This window comes from Hemicordylus capensis, chromosome 5 (genome assembly GCF_027244095.1).
Source record: "Hemicordylus capensis ecotype Gifberg chromosome 5, rHemCap1.1.pri, whole genome shotgun sequence".
Taxonomy (NCBI): Eukaryota; Metazoa; Chordata; class Lepidosauria; order Squamata; family Cordylidae; genus Hemicordylus; species Hemicordylus capensis.
Genome location: NC_069661.1, coordinates 225,499,540 through 225,518,953, shown reverse-complemented (window position 1 = coordinate 225,518,953; position 19,414 = coordinate 225,499,540). Strand labels below are relative to the sequence as shown.

Below are 19,414 nucleotides of genomic sequence, written 5' to 3'. Positions count from 1 at the left end.
GCTTGCCCATTGCCCAGAAAATGAAGCTCACATTACAGAAATCAAGCTGAAATTTTATTTGGGCTACATTTAGGATAGGTTAGAAGAGCTAATCTTAAAAAGTCTAAACATATTAAAGAATTCAGTAAGCATCTCACCACTCCTACCAAGTAGTCTACAAATCAGTCTCAGCAACACAAAGGATAGAACCCAAAACGGGAGACCCGATGAAAAATTAAAAGAAAAATAACAAAAGCTATAGCTAGAGCTTAAAGCCCAAAGTAGGAGGGAAGTTCAAAAATGAGGAAAAAAGTTTAAAAAGTGGAAAAGTTCAAAAAGGGAACAGTTCTACAATCAAATCCATGACCTAAACTTCTATAATCCTTTGCCTTGGGTACTTGTTAAGTTTTGATAGGCCACTTCAAATTAGAAGATACCACCCATCTTAATCAGAAAGATGCAATTTTAGAATATGATTAAAAATTGGTTACTATTGCCTCATTTGCAAAAATTATGAATTGCTAACTGTTGTATCATGTGCAGAAATATATCTGGATTAGGTGACCTCACCAGTTAGTTGACTAGGACCAAAGAGCAAACTCTTAGCAGAAAAAGTCTGTCTGTGTTCTTGTGGTATTTCCTGTTAGTACCCATCTAAACTCGTCTATCTGACCTATAGCCAACCGAATGTCCCTTTTCTTGCTTAAAGCTTGCAAAGTGATTTTTGAAATAACTTATCAGCAATAGGCCTATATGAACAAACGTAAACCAAAGTTTTTCATATATTGGTTCTTGATTAAAAGCATAGAAGCCCCTTGTGAGATAATATGATTATAATAATGTGATAGCTTAATGAGATAATATGATCATGTGGTATATATAAGATTATGTATATACTACTACTACTGATATCTATATACCACTCTTCAAACAAAGTTCTCAAAGCAGTTTTGAATAATAAGCGTAAATTTGAATAAGCAGTACTGTAAATTGAATAATGCAAGCCCCATTCGCCTGCACTACCACTCACCTGCATTCATCCTTCTTCTTACTTGTCTCCTCCCCTCCCCCCCTGAACATTGTGGGAAGTCTGGCCCAGAAGGCCAGAAAAAGACTAGGGCCATGAATTGCAGTGGTTAGGATACAACTGCAGCCTAAAGAAGGGTTAATATAGCGTGAGAAAAGAACACCTCCTTTTTCCTTATTTGAACTTGCAGTTTGCTGGCTGTCTTTCTGAGTGTTCAACTGAGCATGGCAGGAATTCTGTACTACCAGCTATGGGACAATCTAGCCTGCCATTTGTGTCCATTCATGCTTCCCCACTGCTGCCGCCTTCCCATTGCAGATTCAGGCAAGAGAGCACAAATGATTAGAACTTAAGCAGGAGCAGATGTTTTGCATCAGGTTTAAAGCAGGACTCTGGTAGCTACATTCTCTTAATCCTCCAACTAGGATATGTGCTCCGGGGCAAGCATCATTTATTTGTGTTTAACATCTTGGCCTTACTACTGTATACAAATGTTTGCTTCATTTTTTTCAATTTGTCAGCTCGAAAGCTCAGACAGAAGTCAAACGGTATTGGGATTGTTCTTACCCTAAGGAGATAAGACTTTAGCAGAAGTGAAAATGAAACAAAAATAGTGGATTGCTTAGTCTGAAATGTGTTTGCTGTTGGGGAGCTATTTTTTCCACATGTTTGAGCTTAAGCAGCATAAATACAAAAAGCAAAGAAGTTCCAACATGGAGTTTGACATTCATCTTCTGAAAGGCAAAGCCTACGATGACAGAGCTGCGTGACTGTTTCTAATAATAATAATCTTTATTACGGTCGTTGACCAGCACATCGTGACTGCTATGCAGTACGTTGGCAACCCAACCTGTGGTTGTTCGTTTTGTTTGAGGCAACCATGTCTATCCTATTTCTCAAAGATTCCCAAGGCAGTCAATAACATATTTAAAAGCAATTACAAAATTCATAGTAAAAAGTAAAGCAAATAAAACAAGATGGATAAAACAAGCTCATTGGCAACAGTATTAAAATAAAATACTATTAAAAGTCAAAAAGAAGCCAACCTAAATGCCATCAGTGAGGGCAATTAGTTAAATGAATAAGGGGAGAGTGTTTAGATAGATAGATACTTTATTGCGGTCATAGACCAATACATCATAAAACATACATACATAAACATACATACTTGCAGAAACTCAACAAAGTAAATCACACAAATTGCAACGCAATATTAACAGATTAAACCTAAGACGGTTTTGGAAAGCTCCAGACAGATCTTGCTGTTAACCAAAAGGAACAGAGCACCTTCCATTACAATCATAAAACAAGAGTCGCATAAAAAAAGAAAGCAAAACATTACTGAAAACCTAAACAGATGTTACAAATGATATAACAGTACCTAGCCATTTTGTTAATTAGCTCATCATCAAGACTGGACAGTAAATACTTCAGATAGAAGTCATCTACGTGCCCAGGAAAACGTTGCAGCAAAGGGGACACTAATCTTAAGCGGGTGTCCCTATAAAAGTCCCCATAGAAGTTAAAAAGGAGAGAGTGTTTAAGAATCTCTTATTAAATGAATAAGAAGAGAGTGTTAAGGGGCCACAACTCAAAAGGCCATGCTGCTCTTCATTCAAACTCAACGAATATTTATATACTGCTTTTCAACAAAGATTTCCAAAGCAGTTTACACACACACACATACATATATAGGCTCCCTGTCCCCAAAGGGCTCACAATCTCTCATTGTCACTCATTGCAACTCAGAAGGTGAGAATACTCTCAACAGGGCTTCCAAAGATGATTTTAATGCTCTGGCAGATTCATATGGGAGCAGGCAATCCTTCAGGTTCCCCAGGTTGTACCACCACACAGCATCTGAAAATGAGTCATGTGACATTGGGATAAATTTTTGAGTTGTGAGCTCAGCACGTGGTAATAACTGGTTTGGTGTATACTAAACTCTGGTTTGAACTCTTCCTCTTACATTCACAACATGTCATGGTCAAGCACACATTTGCAAATCAAATCAAATTTTTACGGTCATTCGACCAGCAAAACACAAAATACAAAAGCTTTACTCATTTGAAACCTTGTGGTGGAAGGATCTCCCTTGGGGGTAAATCTGGAAATAAGGCAAAGTGACTTTCTTATTAAAAATAGGCATTGGGGCACTGTATTGTGCATTAGGGTATAATCTGAAATTTTCCCCTGAGTTACCATTCTAGCTCTAGGCAATGAACCATTTAGGCCACGGTACTTGGATTTAGAGCCACCTGATGGTGCAGCAGGGAAGGAACTTGCCTAAAGAGCAAGAGGTTGCTTGTTCAAATCTCCGCCGGCATGTTTCCCAGACTATGGGAAACTCTTATATCGGGGAGCAGCGATATAGGAAGATGCTGAAAGGCATCATCTCATACTGCATGGGAGATGGCAATGGTAAACCTCTCCTGTGTTCTACCAAAGAAAACCACATTTATTTATTTATTATTTATATTTCTAGCCTGTCCTATACCCAAAGGTCTCAATAAAAGACCTTTTTACAATAAAAACCATTACAATAAAACCAATATAAAACATAATTAAAATACAACATCATAAAATCCAAAAAACAGTAAAAAAACAAAAAACAAAACAGTGCCTGAGAGGGGAAGAACCACTACATCACTAGTCAAAGGCCAGGGAAAAGAGGTGCGTCTTCACCATTCTCCTGAATGTGCACAATGTCGGAGCTTGGCGCACCTCAGAGGGGAGAGCATTCCACAACCTAGGGGCCACAACAGAGAAAGCCCTTTCATGTGCCCCTACTCCTTTAACTGCTGACAATGGTGGCACTACCAAGAGGGACTCTCCTACAGATCTTAGCTGACGGGCAGGTCTATATGGGAGAAGGTGTTCCTTCAGGTATTTGGGGGCCAGGTTGTTCAGGGCTTTATAAGTCAATGTTAAAACCTTGAATTGGGCTTGGTGGCAAATTGGCAACCTGTGCAGTTCCTTTAAGACTGGCATGATGTGCATCCGGCCAGAAGTGCCCATTAGCCGTCTTGCTGCTGCATTCTGCACTAGTTGCAGCCTCCGAACCAACTTCAGGGGCAGCCCCACATAAAGCGCATTACAATAGTGCGGTCTGGAGGTTACCAGAGCATGGATCACTGTGGCCAGGTTATCTCTGTCCCGAAAGGGCCGTGGCTGGCGGACAAGCCTGAGTTGAAAATAGGCACTCCTGGCCACCACCACCACCTGGGCCTCCAGCGACAGTGACAGATCCAGGAGTATCCCTAAGCTATGCACCTGCTCCTTCCGGGATACTACCACCCCGTCAAGAATAGGCTATCTCCCCATTACACAGACTTGAGAGCCCCTGACACACAGCACCTCCAATTTATCTGGATTTAGTTTCAGTTTATTGGCCCACATCCAGCCCATTACCACCCCCAGGCAACAGTCAAGCACCTCAACCGCCTCTCCTGATTGAGATGGAATAGAGAGATAGAACTGGGCATCATCAGAATACTGGTGGCACCTCACTCCAAACCTTCTGATGACCTCTCCTTGAGGCTTCATATAGATGTTAAAAAGCACAGGTGATAAGATCGACCCCTGAGAAATCCCATGGGTCAACTCCCAGGGAGCCGGACAAAATTTCCCCATAACACATGGCTCTGTGGTTGCCAGGAGTCGACACCGACTTAATGGCACAACTTTACTTCGATTTAAGCTTGTTTGGTTCTTAAATTCAAGCAGTCCATGTTATCCTTTTGAATATGTTTAATTTCCCAGCAAAGCTGCTTTTAGTTCAATGGGCAAAAGTGAAACCACAGAAAGTGATGGTTATGTCAAGCTGACATTTCAGCATAAACTCTTTTAAGGAGCTTCAGATTTTTAGAAGGAGGGTATTTAAAGTATAACTGAAAGTTGTTTGAGTTCAAAACAGTGATTTGAAATTTTCAAATCCCATTTCAGCTTAGGACATTATCAATCACTCCAGTAGAGCATGAAAATGGGACACTCTAATTATTAGTGATTATTAGTAAAAGTGAGCCACCGTCAATAATGGAAAGACATCTAACTGTCCATTTCTCTCTTTTCATGTCAGTTGAAATATGGCTTCCTGGTAACTGAAGACTCATTCATTACCTACACACACATGGCTTTCATTTTGCATTTCAGTTTCATATTATCAGCATTGCTGTTGAATGGAGAAAATGAGCACCTTCCCTTAAGAAAAACAAAACAATGTCAAAAGAGTTAAGGGGGGGAAGGCAGAATGGAAACCTGTTCCAGATGTGTATAATTACAGGCAAACCAAAAGAACTCCTAAGTAGTACCTTTCAGAGGTCATAATAATTGAAAAGAAGCACAGGGGAGTCAGGATGTTAATTTCACCTGCCTAGAAAGAGCGGCTGCAGATGCTACTGTTCCCCAGCAGAACAGACCTCTGCCCATGAGGGAATTGTGAGGGGGACCAAGGACACCTCGCATATATGTCTGCATATATGTCATCAAGAAGACCATTCAAGGAAGAAAGAAAATTATTGTATGAGCATATAGCTATGTAGCAGTAGTGGCTCATTCTAAGAAGCCGGTGGGGTGAGGGGAGACATCCAGTGAAGTGCAGTTGCCTCTGGTTCCTGGCACATCTGGTTGTTCCTCTCCCCCTACCTCCCAATCTACCCTGGCATGAATGAGAGCCACGCTGCAGGTAGAACAGCATGGGCCAGCCTGCAGACAGTGTGGCTTTTGTTAACTAACACCTGGGTGGTGTGGGAAAGGAGAGGGAGGCGTTACCTGCAAACCAGAGGCAACTGCACCTTGTCTGGCGGCCCTCCTGGCTCAGGACACTGGGGGGGACGCTACTGCTATGTAGTGGCCCCAACCCTATATCTTCCAGTGCTCACACATGTAGTGCCTCATTCAAATGCAACCAGGGTGGACCCTGCTTATCAAAGAGGACAATTCATGCTTGCCACCACAAGACCAGCTCTCCTCCCAGCAACTGGTTCATACAGCTCCCTTAGGCTAGTCTGCCCCCACCCCCAACTGAATCAAGTAAGACTAGTACGGTGGTCCAGGATTTGCGTGCTTGCTGGGAAGACGAAGAGGGGGAGTCAAAGGGGCCATGGAGCTTTCTTGCTTTCCAGTCATGTTGGGAGTCTTCATGCACCAGGTGGGAGGGAAAACTTGACAAGTATGCAGAAGCGACAAAAGTGGAGCTGGCATCTTCAAGCAGATCTACGGAGTGAAACAATTAACACCTGGCAAACGTTCAGAACTGATGAAAGGCTTGTAATGCAAGGCAGACAGTGACTGTCTGCAACGGGAAACAGAATAATGAGCAAATAAAGGCGGGGGGAGCTACCAGGAAGCCCTCTGAAGAAAAGACGTTGCTCTCTATAGCTTCTTGAAAGTAGAACAGGACTTTACTGCAGTTCAAAAACGTGAGGTCCTACCTTGCCTTACTGGTCCTTTAGATCAGGGATTCTCAACGTTGGGCCCCCAGATGTTCTTGGACTTCAACTCCCATAATCCCCAGCCAAAGGCCACTGGGCCTGGGGATTATGGGAATTGAAGTCCAAGAACATCTTGGGGCCCAACGTTGAGGATCCCTGCTTTAGATAGAGGCTTTTGCCCTTCAAATTGATCTCGAATCATTCTTCAAGAAGCAAGGGGTTGTTGCATCATTCTGTTCTTGTTTTGAAAGTTCACTATCCATTTGAACATCAGAAGAACCAGATCATCCAGCTGCATATACATCTTCTCTTGGTAGGCTTGTAGTAGTGTCTACTTGCCTTTCACTGGTTCTCTTTTTGGAGGAATGTGGACATTTTCAGCACCTGAGAGTGGCCTGGGCATGGTGACCTCATGGTGACCTGTTGCACCTTGCACAGTTCAGTTCCTGGGAAAGTGGGAGGGGTCAGGTGGGTGAAAAAGCTGAAGCCTCGAATCCATTTGGATCATTTCAGTAGTATTGAAAAGTTATTTGTTAAAATTGGTTACAAAATGACTAAAACCTCTTGCCTTGGGATGAGGGGAAGGAAATATCTCGAGTTTGCAGATCATGAGACCTCAGTGGAGGCCTCTGGTATCAAAGTCCTTTAAGCAATACCATTTCTGGGCAATGAGGACTCTAATTTAGTTTTGTCCTGGGCCCCCAGAAATTTCTGGGTGCCCTTCATTCAATAAAACCTGTGGCAGACAAATTTCAATTAACGTATCTAACTTTCCAAAAATTTACAGTATACTGGCCAATATAAATACACTTTCAAATATAAGCTAACTTTACATAATCAGAATATGGAATTCTGTTTTGATTGGTTCACTGAGTTGATCAATTATACATTTTTATTGATTGATTTGATTTGATTTGATTTGATTTCTATACCGCCCTTCCAAAAAAGGCTCAGGGCGGTTTACACAAAGAAATAATAAATAAATAAGATGGATGTACTTCATGTACTAACACACCTAAATATGCACATGTCCGGTACACCATGATATGTAGACCAAGAAGAAGAAAAACATAAATTATTATTACTACTTAAAACAGAAAAATCATGATTGTTTCCTTCGGATTTTTTTTCATGCTTACAATGTGTGATTCAAATGACCATTGTGTTAAATTGGTGGTTGGTGATCCTATAAAAATCAACTCTTAGTGGTTCCTGAGAAGCCAGTATCAATTTATTTTATAGCATGAAAACTGATGTTGTGCTTACTCCAATGAGATGAGATTGCAACTGGCCAACTTTGCGAAGAACTCCACGTGTGGGTCATAGAGGAGGCAATCTCAACACCAGCTGGAGATGGATAATAAGCATTCCTAGAACTGGTCACCATGATGACAAAAATCACTGACTTATGGCTTTATTCCATAACAACTTCATAAAAACAACTTTATGAATCAGCCCAGAGGTCTCCATCCTGAACTCATGTTCAGACTCATAAATCAGATTGATTTAGGTGCTTGTAAGGTAGTTTGGAGCTGCAGCCTTTGAATAGCATTCTTGTCATTTTACAAAGCAAAGCAATAAGGCTCTATGCATTTTTCCTGCCCATATCTCTATTAGTGTCGCGCGGGGGGGGGGATGTGGATTGTCCTGGAAATGTGCTGCGTGGTGGCAGTGGACCATAGCTGTTGCATATGCTCTGAGTGTATGAAAATGGGTCTCTGATGCTTACAAAAATGTTTACTGAGTACATTGACGTGGCTTGTTCATTCATGGCCTAATGCATTAGTATTATTGGAATACCATTTTACTCTAAAGATACTGTAATTAAGTTTTAACATGGCTACTGGTGCTTAAGGGGAGGTTTTAGGTTGCTGGTTTTTAGGGGTTTTTTTAAAGAGAAGCTTTCTAGGTGTATTGGTAGGGTGTAGGGGTGTGCACAGACCAGTTTTTGTGGTTCAGTCCAAATTTGAACCGAATTTGGACTGAACCATGGGTACCAATGCACAGTTCATTTGAATGGCTCGGATTGGTTTGAGGCGGGCTGAGGGCGAGGGAGGTGCCGAGAAGCACATTTATTTGTTTGTTTGTTTGTTTATTGAATTTCTATACCGCCTAATATCAAAATCTCTAGTTGGTTTACAGAATTAAAACATAAAATATAAAACATTTAAAATACATAAAATGATAAAATAGATAAATAAAAACACATTAATATTTAAAAATGTGGTGTCAGCTGAAGGCCTGGGAAGGCAAGTATGTCTCCAGGGTCCTCCTAAAAACAAACCAAGAAGGGAGTGCTCTTATTTCAGCAGGGAGCGAGTCCCAAAGCACTGGGGCAGCCACAGAGATGGCCCAGTCCCTAGTTGCCAGCAAACGGGTTGGCGTCAACCATAATCGGACCTCTCAAGATGATCTTAATAGGCGGCAGGCTTCACAGCGGAGAAGGTGCTCTCTTAAGTACCCTTAGACGTAAACGAGAAGGTGCTTCCTGCCAGCAGTCCTGGTGCACCTGGGAGCTATCTGGAGCAGTGGTGCTCTCCCCAGCAGCCCTTGTGGTGGCAGTGCAGCGTTGGCACACACCTGGCCTCCATGCATGCACAGAGGCCCGGTGAGTACCAGAGCCACACCACTGCCGCATGTGCTGCTGGGGTGGGGGGAGTGCCGCTGCTCCAGATAGCTTCCAGGTGTGGCAGTATTGCCGGCAATAAGCATCCTCTCATTTGCTTGTAAGGTGCCTCTCAGTGCCTGCCCACTATAGCCCATTCACTGTAGCCATCCGCCCACCATAGCCGCCCATCATAGTGGCTCAAACAATCAAACTGGTTTGCTCGGTTCAGTTCGATCTCAGACTGACCCCCTTTTCCTGCAGGGTGGTCTGGTTCCAAATTGAAGCGCTTGAACCAGCCCGGTTCATGGCGGATCAGTCCGCCATCTAATCAAACCGGTTCAGCACATCCCAAGTAGGGAGGTGCAAAAAGCACGACACTGCGGCTTGTCGCTCCCAATTTGCTGCCATTACGGCTGTGAATAAAGAGCATCCTAGGTCAATTACCTCCTGTGCACATTAGTGAGTGGCAGTTACAAATGGGAATGGAAAAGTCTTGCCCTTGCAAGATGAAGGTTAAGTGAAACCTCTGTATGAGCAAAATACAAGCACTCAGAGGGGGGCTAAAGTAACAGAAATTGGATTCCAGCAGCTTCATCTGTAGTCATGGTTGCTGGGGAAATGATTCTAATCTGCAGCTGTATTGTTCTGGGTTTTCTTAACAAGAATATTAAAATAGTGGAATGCAGTGATCTTCACTATTTTCCAGGTGAGAGACGCTTTGGCAAAACATTTTTCAGTGTGACAGCCATTTCCTTCTGTGCTGACTTCTGTACAGTACGGTGCTTTTCTCGGTGCTGGGAGAGCCCTTTAAGAGAAAGGGAGCCCTCTCTTGTGAGCTCTAGGCGGAAAGCGCTGAGAAGGGCCACACTTCCCAGCACTCTGTGCAGACCCCTCAGGATGGTGCAGGGGCTCAGTTTCCCATAAAGGAGCCTTACCCTGTCACTGGGCATGGCACAGCACTGCACAGTGAGAAGAGCCATCCCTGCATGGATGGCCTAGGGTGACTGTGCAGAGTATGAAGCTTCCGCCGAAGCTTCACACAGGCCCCATAAGCAATTAGTCAGGGGGCAACCTTAGGATTGATAAGGGTTTGCCATTGCCGTCCGGGCCTTACAGGAAACAACACTGAGGTAATGGTTTGAGAAAGCTTACAAGAGCCATGAAAAAGAGAAGCACATTGCCTCTCAAAGATGCTCTTGGCCAGTTGCACTGCATCAGCTGTCCAGCACTGCATCACATCATGCTTATTCAGGCCTAGCTTCAAATGCTAACAACTTTAAACACTGGCCACATTCGCACGTAACATGAATCCAGAGGTCCCTTCACCTCTGGTTTCAGAAACTGCATATCTGAATGTGGGCAAACACAGCTTCATTATTTTTTTTTAATGGACCTGCAGTTTCCCTCCCTGAACTCTATTTTGTACCTTCAGTTTGTAATAAGGTCTGCCTCCAGAAGTCCTTGCAGAAAGTTCCCCCTCCCTACTCCAGTCAGCGAGACAGAGCTCTCCGTTTTGTCTGAATTCAGATAGGAGAGCAGATGTGGGGGGTTGGGCACAGAACCATGGGTCTATTGTTTCAATTGGTGTCATATACTGACGCTTGTTTAAATCCTGACAGATTTTATCCCCCGCTCTGTTATCAGTAAATGCTGCATTTTCACCCCTAATCCTTTGCAGGTCCTTGAAAGGATTACTGAAGTGGCACCCCCATAGCCACAGCTTAGAAAGCAGGCTGGAAAGGGGGAGGGGGCAGTTTAGGGTCAACGCTGGCAGTATGTAACCATTGTTGTATCATACAGCCAACGTCTGTGGTGTCCTCCAGCGCTGTTGGGGATACAACTGGATATTCTTTTTGGATCTTCAAAGACATTTATACATGGCAAGAGATTTTAGGATTTTAGGACTTGCTATTAATCTGCTTAGCAAATGAGGCAGGGTTGGGTGATTAATCAGACATACTGACCTTGAGAGTCACAAGAGATGTTGCCAAGTAGGTCCTCATAAAGAAGAGAAGATGGCCAATATCCTGACTAACAAAGCACTGGTGCAACAGGTAAACAGCACTGCTTCTGAAGTACTCCAGACCTATGCTGCACGTGTGTGTGTGTGTGTGTGTGTGTGTGTGTGTGTGTGTGTAATGTTGACAACCTCCCCTGCCCTTGGAAACCATCTGTGTCATTGCCCTCAGGGACATATTTTTGGCTGCCACCAAGTGCTTTCTGGGAAAGAGGAAGTTGTCTATCTTTGCTCCCACTGCTGAGCCAACAGTGGAAGAAAGCTGGTCTTGTGGTAGAAAGCATGAATTGTCCTCTTTGCTAAGCTGGGTCTGCCCCGGCTTGCATTTGAATGGGAGACTACATGTGAGCACTGCAAGTAACTCCCCTCAGGGGATGAGGCCGCTCTGGGAAGAGCAAGAAGGTTCCAATTTCCCGCCCTGGCATCTCCAGATAGGGCTGAGAGAGACTGCTCTCTGCAACCTTGCAGAAGCCACTGCCTGTTTGTGTAGGCAATACTGAGCTCGATGGGCCAAGGGTCTGACTCAGTAGAAGGCAGCTTCCTGTGTCTCAGCAGTGGCGCTGAGTTAGCTGAACTTTTCAGAAGCACTGTTGCTTCTCCCATTACACAGGTGCTTCATTAGTCAGGATGTCAGCCGCTGCTTTTAGTTGGACAAGGCAGCACCTACAAGTGTGCAGACATTGGTCTTTACAGTGCTGTCTGGTGGGATGGAACTAGATGGTTGAAACTGGGATTGCCACTAAAATCCTGTAAAAATGCACTGCTGCTTACTGGTGTGTAAACATGGTTGACTGCACCGTCCTTGTGCTGTTGAATTTACATAGACTTTTTCTTTTGAAGATTTCTGCTTATTTACATTGAGCTGTATGTTTGTAGAGCACTGTAGACATTTCAAATGTTGGGAAAGTGACAAACCTTTTCAATAAAATCAAAGTCCTTACAAACTGATCTCCTGAAAGTATTTGGAAGCTGACGTGCAGCTTACCGCAGCTCGTTCCATACCATCCGGGCTGCTGCAGATGTCTAAAACGCCCCGCTAACTGGGCAAAGAGGCACCTTTTACCATGGTGATTCTCTTTATTTAGCAGGGGGAGAATAACTGGCCCTATCCACCCCCAGCACAGTACCTCCAGTGACTGTTGTTGGTGTCTGTCTTATGTTTCTTTTTAGATTGTGAGCCCTTTGGGGGACAGGGATCCATCTTATTTATTTATTATTTCTCTGTGTAAACTGCCCTGAGCCATTTTTGGAAGGGCGGTATAGAAATTGAAATAATAATAATAATAATAATAATAATAATACCCCAGTGCTGTTGCACACAAGTGCTCTCACGCCAATACATAACATCGCACAATCACATTTGTGCAATGCTACAGCCAATGGAAATAATGACTGTAGCCTTGTGCAAGCAATTGTGCAGCTTTACATGTTGGCACAAAAGCACTCCTGCACAACGGCACCAGTTTTAGGTGCCCACAACAGCACAGGCGCTGCAGAAGCACCCATGGTGTGCTGTGCATCATGTCACCCATTAAACGAGCCTTGTGGATCCTTTGGCAGGCGTCCAAGGTGCAAGTTGCTATGTATAGAAAATATTCCAAAAGCGGGTAGAATTCAGATTTGATGAAATGAGCACCAATTTGCAACATTCCCAATCTGGCATTGTTCTATAAAAATGATCAGATAAATAGGCCCCTAATTGAGGCACAGCCTTCTGGGGTAGGATATTTATTTCTTTGCTTGCTTGAGTTGATGAATCTGAATTCTAGCACTACCTGTTCCTTTCTGTATTTAGAATAGCAAACAAGGTAAGTGAAAATGCCACATTTTCCCTTTTCATACTGACTGCCGAGACATTCTGAAGTATTCAGATAATTCTACTCAATTATATCTCTGCAAAGACTGTTTTGCTGCTTTTCTTAAATGTCTGATCTGTATTCAGCATATGGCTGACAACTTTTTTTTAAAAATTGCTGCATTAAATTCATTTACTTCTCCTCCCCACCCCCCAACATTTTTTCCTGAATGAAAGCTTACCTTCAGGGCAGGAATGAAAGCTCTGTGATTGCAAGTTTATTGACTTAGATTCTGGAAACATTAGCATCTCGTTCTATCACAGACTATAGAGATAGCAGGGCATATTTTCCATGTGAGTGGCAATATACAATGATCAATGTCAACACCTGGTGTAAGGGAGCATTATTTGAACCTCAGGCATTCACTTAGATGTGTGAAATCACAGTGGATCTTCCATGTCGCCCTCAATCATAGTAACACTATAAACATCATTTTTCCATTCACAGGCTGACATACCATGCCAGGGTACATCAGTCTAGTCATGTTGCATGCACAAAGTTATGCAAATTGCAACTGGCCCTATGCAACCCCAGCTCAACATTCCTCCAGTGGCTGTTGCTGTAGTCTACCTTTATGTTTCTTTTTAGATTGTGAGCTCTTTGGGGACAGGGTGCAATCTTATATTGTATTTATTTGTATCTTTGTAAACCACTTTGAGAACTTTGGTTGAAGAGCGGTATATAAATATTTGTTGTTGATGATGTTACAAAAGAGTAAGCCCATTTGAAATACTGGACTTAGTCTTGTGTAAGTCATTAGTACAACTTGCGGGCATGCAGCATTAATGAGCTGATGTACCCTTGCACGGTATGATTTTGGAATATTCAAATGTTTAGAACATAACTCAATCCTTACAGATACATTATATATGTCCACTTCTATTTTCAGTCAAAGTACACCCACGAGACTCTTCCATCCTTTGCATCTCTGTGGTCTTTAAAATGAATCATGTACTAGTGAATTAACTTGTGTTGTCCCCACACATCCTTTAGGGTTGTGCACAGAACTGTCTGGCCCAGTTCGGTTCGAGGCTGGACCAGCCTCGAATGGAACCGGGCCAGTTCGGTCCAGCCCCCATCGAATCCCCCCCCCGGTCTGGTCCGGTGGGGGTCCACAATTTTTTTTAAATTTTAAAATGAATAATAAATACCTGTAGCCCCTTCGTGGGGCTTGCTGTAGGTCGTGGGGGGAATCTGCGAGGGTTCCGCCTCCCTCATCACTGCCGCAGCTGGGTAAATATAATATTTTTGGCCCTTTCGGGCCTCTGTAAAGGTGAGTGGTGGCCATTTTAGCTGCCTCCGCACATGCGCAAATGCCTTCTGAGAGGCTGTAGGCCGTGCCAGGCCTCGCAGAGGGCATTTGCACATGCGTTGGGTCAGCCAAAATGGCCACCGCTCATCTTTACAGAGGCCCCAAAGGGCCAAAAATACTACATTTACCCAGCCGTGGCAGTGATCAGGGAGGCCAGCGGGGGGAGGGGGAACCCTCATGCCCACCCACCCCACCCCTGTGGCCTACAGCAAGCCCCCCAAAGGGGCTACAGGTATTTATTATTCGTTTTTTAAAAAAAATAAAAAAATTCACGGACCTGTCCAGCAGTTCGGTTCCAGTCCAGACGACACCAGGGGTGGGGGTCAATTCGATCACAAACCTCCAGACCGAACCATCAGACTGCCGGACCATTTTTGCACTTCCCTAACATCCTTCTCTTCCCTTGTCCTAGGACAGGGGTGGGCAAACTTGGCCCTCCAGGCTGGGGATGATAGTTCAACAACTGGGAATTGTAGTTCAACAACAGCTGGAGGGCTAAGTTTGCCCACCCCTATCCTAGGAGAATCCTCCTTCAGGCCCTGTGTTGTTAGGAGCCCTACCATGGAGCTGTTAATAAACCCCAAAGGTGCTGGTGGTAACTTAATTCCATAGTTAAGTTCAACATAACACAGATCAGGAGTGTTCTTCCAAGTCTGGACAGCTAAGAAAAAGCTTGCCACGATGCATGCCATGTCCCCTAGCATTTGAACTCGTTTTAGAAATAGTATAAGATCTTCTATCTGGTCTGACTTTGAGGCAGACTATTTATTTATTTTTGTGTATTTCTTTGTTTCAGAATATCTAGATACCACTTTATGGGGTGGGGTGGGGAGTTCAAAGCAGTTTATGTTGAGAAATGAACAATGGCTTCCTTTCTCAAAGACGCCCACAATCTAATAGGAAACATAATGGAAATCCCAGCAACAGCCACTGGGAGAGGTGCTGGGCTGGGATGAAGAGGATCTGTTGCTCTCCGCCTGATAAATATAAGAGTGCCTCTTTGCCCAGTTAGCAGGTGTTTATTGATAAGTAGCACACTGTTTATCAATGTTTGGGCATTTGCAAGTGCTTATGGCCAGGACAAGAAAACTCATGGTCTAGTAGCCATCATTAATCATAGTGTGGGACGGCATTTGTTTATACATTATAAGCTTTTTTCGTTTTGTGCAGCACATCTGACAGGGAAGGGATGCGGGGAGGGTGACTGGACCAGGGGGAGGGAGCAAGCAGGAAATGCTGTAGCTGCTCTGTCTTTCAGTGCACCAGGGGATGTCGAGGAACGTGTATGTTCTTCAGTCTGCAGCCTGGCAACCCTAGTTGCTCTCTGAAAGAAGCCTTTTCCCACTTATCTCATGACATCTGAACCAACCTTAAGAAGGAGAGCATTTTCACAGCACTTTATTCAGTACTAAATGCAAAGTTCACCTTCTTGCGGGCTGGGTTAATTCAGGGGACTGGCTTGCTTCCATAGGCTTTGAGATGCAAAGAGGAAAATGTCAAGCTGCGTGGCTCTTGACAACTGTGCAGAGACATCCTGCATTGAAATGCTGTGCCCAGAGATGTGAAGCACACCTTACACTTGGTTTTCCATCTCTAATGTAAAACCAAACTTTGAACAGCTTGTTTAAGAGTAAAAGAGGTGACCATCCATGGTGGATTGATTACTTGACTTGTCCAGAGTGCTTATGCTGGGCCAGGGGCAGCCCTTTCATGAGGCGAGGTGAGAAGTCACATCAGACAGCAGATTACTGGAGCACCAGCAGGGTGGCAAAATACCCACTGCCGTCAACACTGAAGTAGCTCTTTGGGACTGATCTGACCCTTAAAAACTTTGCAAGAAGCGCCTCTACTCACCCTGCTTGCAAGAAGCACAAGGAGAGAAGAAGCAGCTGCTGCTGTCCACTTTCCCTCCTCTCTGCCCCCTATGCACTTTCAACGCTTGCAAGGGTTGGTTTTGAAGAGGGCTGACCTGCAGTAGGGGCATGGGGCTAGGCAGCATGGTGAGTAATTTCAACATCAAATCACTAGGGGAAAGGACAGTGCCAGTCCTAACACTGGAAATTTCCTTGGGTTTGTTGTAGCTGTGTGGCCTGCTAAGCTTCCTTGCCATGTCCATCACCCCTTATGTTGAATATCTGTTCCCAGTATGGGAACCTTGTATGTTGTTGTTGTTTTTTAAATGAATTTGCTATAAGGGACTGGGGTGGCGGGTATTTCCAGGTTGAAAAAAACACTTTCAGGGAAAGGGGAGACTGGTTAAAATCCCCCACACACATGAGCATCCATGCCTCCAAAGTGGGGATGCTAAAGTTGCAGCCAGGCATCCTTTTGTTGCATGGATGCAGCATTAGGATGTTGGCCAATAGGTCTGAAGAGCATGCAATGCTTTTCTCTTACCAGCTCTTGGTAGAGCAGTGGGACATAGGGGCATAGGAGGCTACCTTACACCAAGTCAGACCATTGGTCCATCTAGCTCCATAATGTCTATGTCTACACTGACTGTTGGCGGCTCTACAAGGTTTCAGGCAATGCCTTGCGATGCCAGGAAGTGAATCTGGGACCTTCTGCATCCAGGAAGATGCTCTTCCGCTGAGCTATGGCTCCATTCCCTAAGGGGAAGACCTTATAGCTGAAATGCTTGCATGTATCCATCCATCCAAATTAAAACCCTCCTTCTCAAGGAGGACAATTCATGTTCACTACTGCTAGACTAGCTCTCCTTCCTTTTCCCACCTAATGAATACAATGCTCTTGCTTGACTCCCAAGGTTTCTGGTTTGAACCTGCAGCACTTGATTTGTCTAGCTCTATGGTCTTACTGTTCTGTGAAAGTAGGCAATCATTATAGTTTGCACTACTAAATCCTTGGTAAACAGATCAATAAGACTGATCTATCAAAGAGTAAGGAGTGGGCATTTTTGTTGTACCTTATACAACAAAAGGCTCTTGTTAAAAGGACTGTATAGCCTTGACCTCATCTTGATTTCGCTGGCATAGGGAATTGGGACTGATGTTGATTGCTAAGCATTCCTTCAAGGAATCACTTTTGAGTGCAGCTCTCCTTTGAGAGTAGCAGACATCTTCACAGGTTTTATTTCACTTGCCAAGGTCGGAGCCAATGAGCAAGCCAAGATGATTAATCCTAGAGTGAGACAGACATCAGCAGCAAGAGCACATACTGTGTTCATTTTCGTAGGCTTTTTGAAACTCATGCCCTCCTGCTGCATCTCACCAGCAAAGGTCAGCCTGAGTTCTGTGCTTCGTTAGAAATGAGTTTGACTGTAGGAGCAGGAAGAGTTCCTTCGCTATATATAACTAAGAGTTAAGATGTTTCAGATAAAGTGCACTGAAAATAACTTCAGACTGAGATATATGAGCTTTGGAATAAGCTTCCTGCTGAAATAAGAGCATCTCCTTCTCTGTTTGTTTTCAGGAAGAACCTCAAGACCCTCCTGTTCTCTCAGACTTTTAATTAGACTTAATTTTAATCATTTTAAAAACTTGTTTTAATAATTTTATTCTATTGTTTTTATTGTCATCTATTTTAATTTGTGATTTTTAAATATTTTAAATTTTGTACACTGCCTAGAGATATACATATCAGGTGGTATAAAAATATGATAGATAGATAGATAGATAGATAGATAGATAGATAGATAGATAGATAGATAGGTAAAAGGGTAGAGTTCTTAAATGTATTAGTGGGACAGAAACCCACATGGGGGTGGAATGATGGTCCAAGTTTTCGTAATTATCTGCCATGAAACAATCCATGAAGCAAGCCACTTACAGGACTTCTTAAAATATTTTTAGGGGGGAAATTAAAAAAAATATTAAAAACAAACAATTTGTCCAATCCATTTCAATTTCAATATTCAGAGCCCTCCCACTCTGCCCAATATTTGTGTCTGATATCAAAGCCCTATAGGAAGCCATCCCATAAATATACAAAGGGGGGTTATGAAAAAAGGGAAATCCCACACCTTCCATTGCTGGTTCTGAGGAGGAGGAGGAGGAAGGCACAGGCTCTCAGCCCAGCCCAGGACTGCATGGCAGGGAGGGCAGAGGATGTACACAGAGCTCTGGTTGGCAGCCAGTGCTGGCCACTCTGTCTCCTGGCTGGAGAGCTCCAGACGGTTTCTGCAAATCTATCCCTATTGTATTAGCCACGATTACGTTAGCTAGGAATTGGACCTCCAGGTTCGGGGTAATTATATAGTTTCTGACTACCAGAGGGCAAACAAAGTTGACTGTTGGCATCATTCCTAGTTTGTGAGTCTCCCAGAATCATCTGGGCTGGCCAGTGTTGGAATACAGGACTGGATGGACCTCATCCAGGTTGGCAGTTCTTAGGCTCTTATCTGTAGAGTGCTTTGGCATGAAGTGTTCCTCTGACAGTCCACATGGCTGATGGGAACCAACTTTAGCCAGGACACTTGATGTATTCTAGGCTGTGCACTGTGCTGCCCAACCAAAAACACAGGATATTACTGCCCTCTGAATATTCCTTTAGAAGCCTTACAATTTGATACAAAAATGAGCCAGTCCTTGAATTGTTTTTTCTTTGGATCTAGCCAGCCAGTGTTCCCTCTAACAGGGATTCCCAGATGCTGTTGACTACAACTCCCATAATCCCCGGGCAAAGGCCATTGCAGCTGGAGATGCTGGGAGTTGTAGTGAACAACATCTGGAAATCCCTGTTAGAGGGAACAATGTAGCTGGCCCAGAAATTTGGGAACCAGACAAAATTTGGGAACCAGAACTTGACAAAATTACTGGCCTTAGCAATAGAGAAAAGGTAAATGGTCTTCTCTTTATCCCCTTTACAAGTAGCATTCCTTGAACAGAAGAAGGGTTGCCTGGGACAAATAAAGACTTTATTAAATAACTCTACCTCTGAAAACCCTAGTCTAGGCACCATGGTTCACTGATGCCTGGGATTTGTCAAGCCCTGGAGTAGGTTATACAAACTGAGGCATTATGCCCATTTCCTGAAATTTCCTAAATATTAGTAATGTAAATGGGAAATGAGTGCCTACAGTTAAGGAATAGTCTTTTAAAATTGCAGCAGGAATCAGTGATCCTTGCAAAGACTCAGATTCAGATCTCCATTTAGTAAGTAGTTTTGAGCATGCCACCAGTTTGCAACCTAACAGGCCACAAATGCAGAGGTATGAACTGAAA

The 19,414-nt window shown here is 43.6% G+C and overlaps 2 protein-coding genes across 6 annotated transcripts in view; one reads left to right on the top strand and one right to left on the bottom strand.

The window, feature by feature from the left end:
- The window catches only part of CHST11 (carbohydrate sulfotransferase 11), a 321,489-nt gene that overhangs the window by 268,327 nt on the left and 33,748 nt on the right, over window positions 1-19,414 (top strand). The gene's annotated exons all lie outside the window — the stretch shown is intronic.
- SLC41A2 (solute carrier family 41 member 2) overlaps window positions 2,161-19,414 on the bottom strand; it is a 107,479-nt gene continuing 90,225 nt past the window's right edge. The window contains exon 11 of the mRNA XM_053255493.1: window positions 2,161-2,866. Within this exon, the coding sequence (XP_053111468.1) occupies window positions 2,834-2,866 (33 nt within the window). The 3' untranslated portion in view covers window positions 2,161-2,833. The remainder of the gene's footprint in view (window positions 2,867-19,414) is intronic.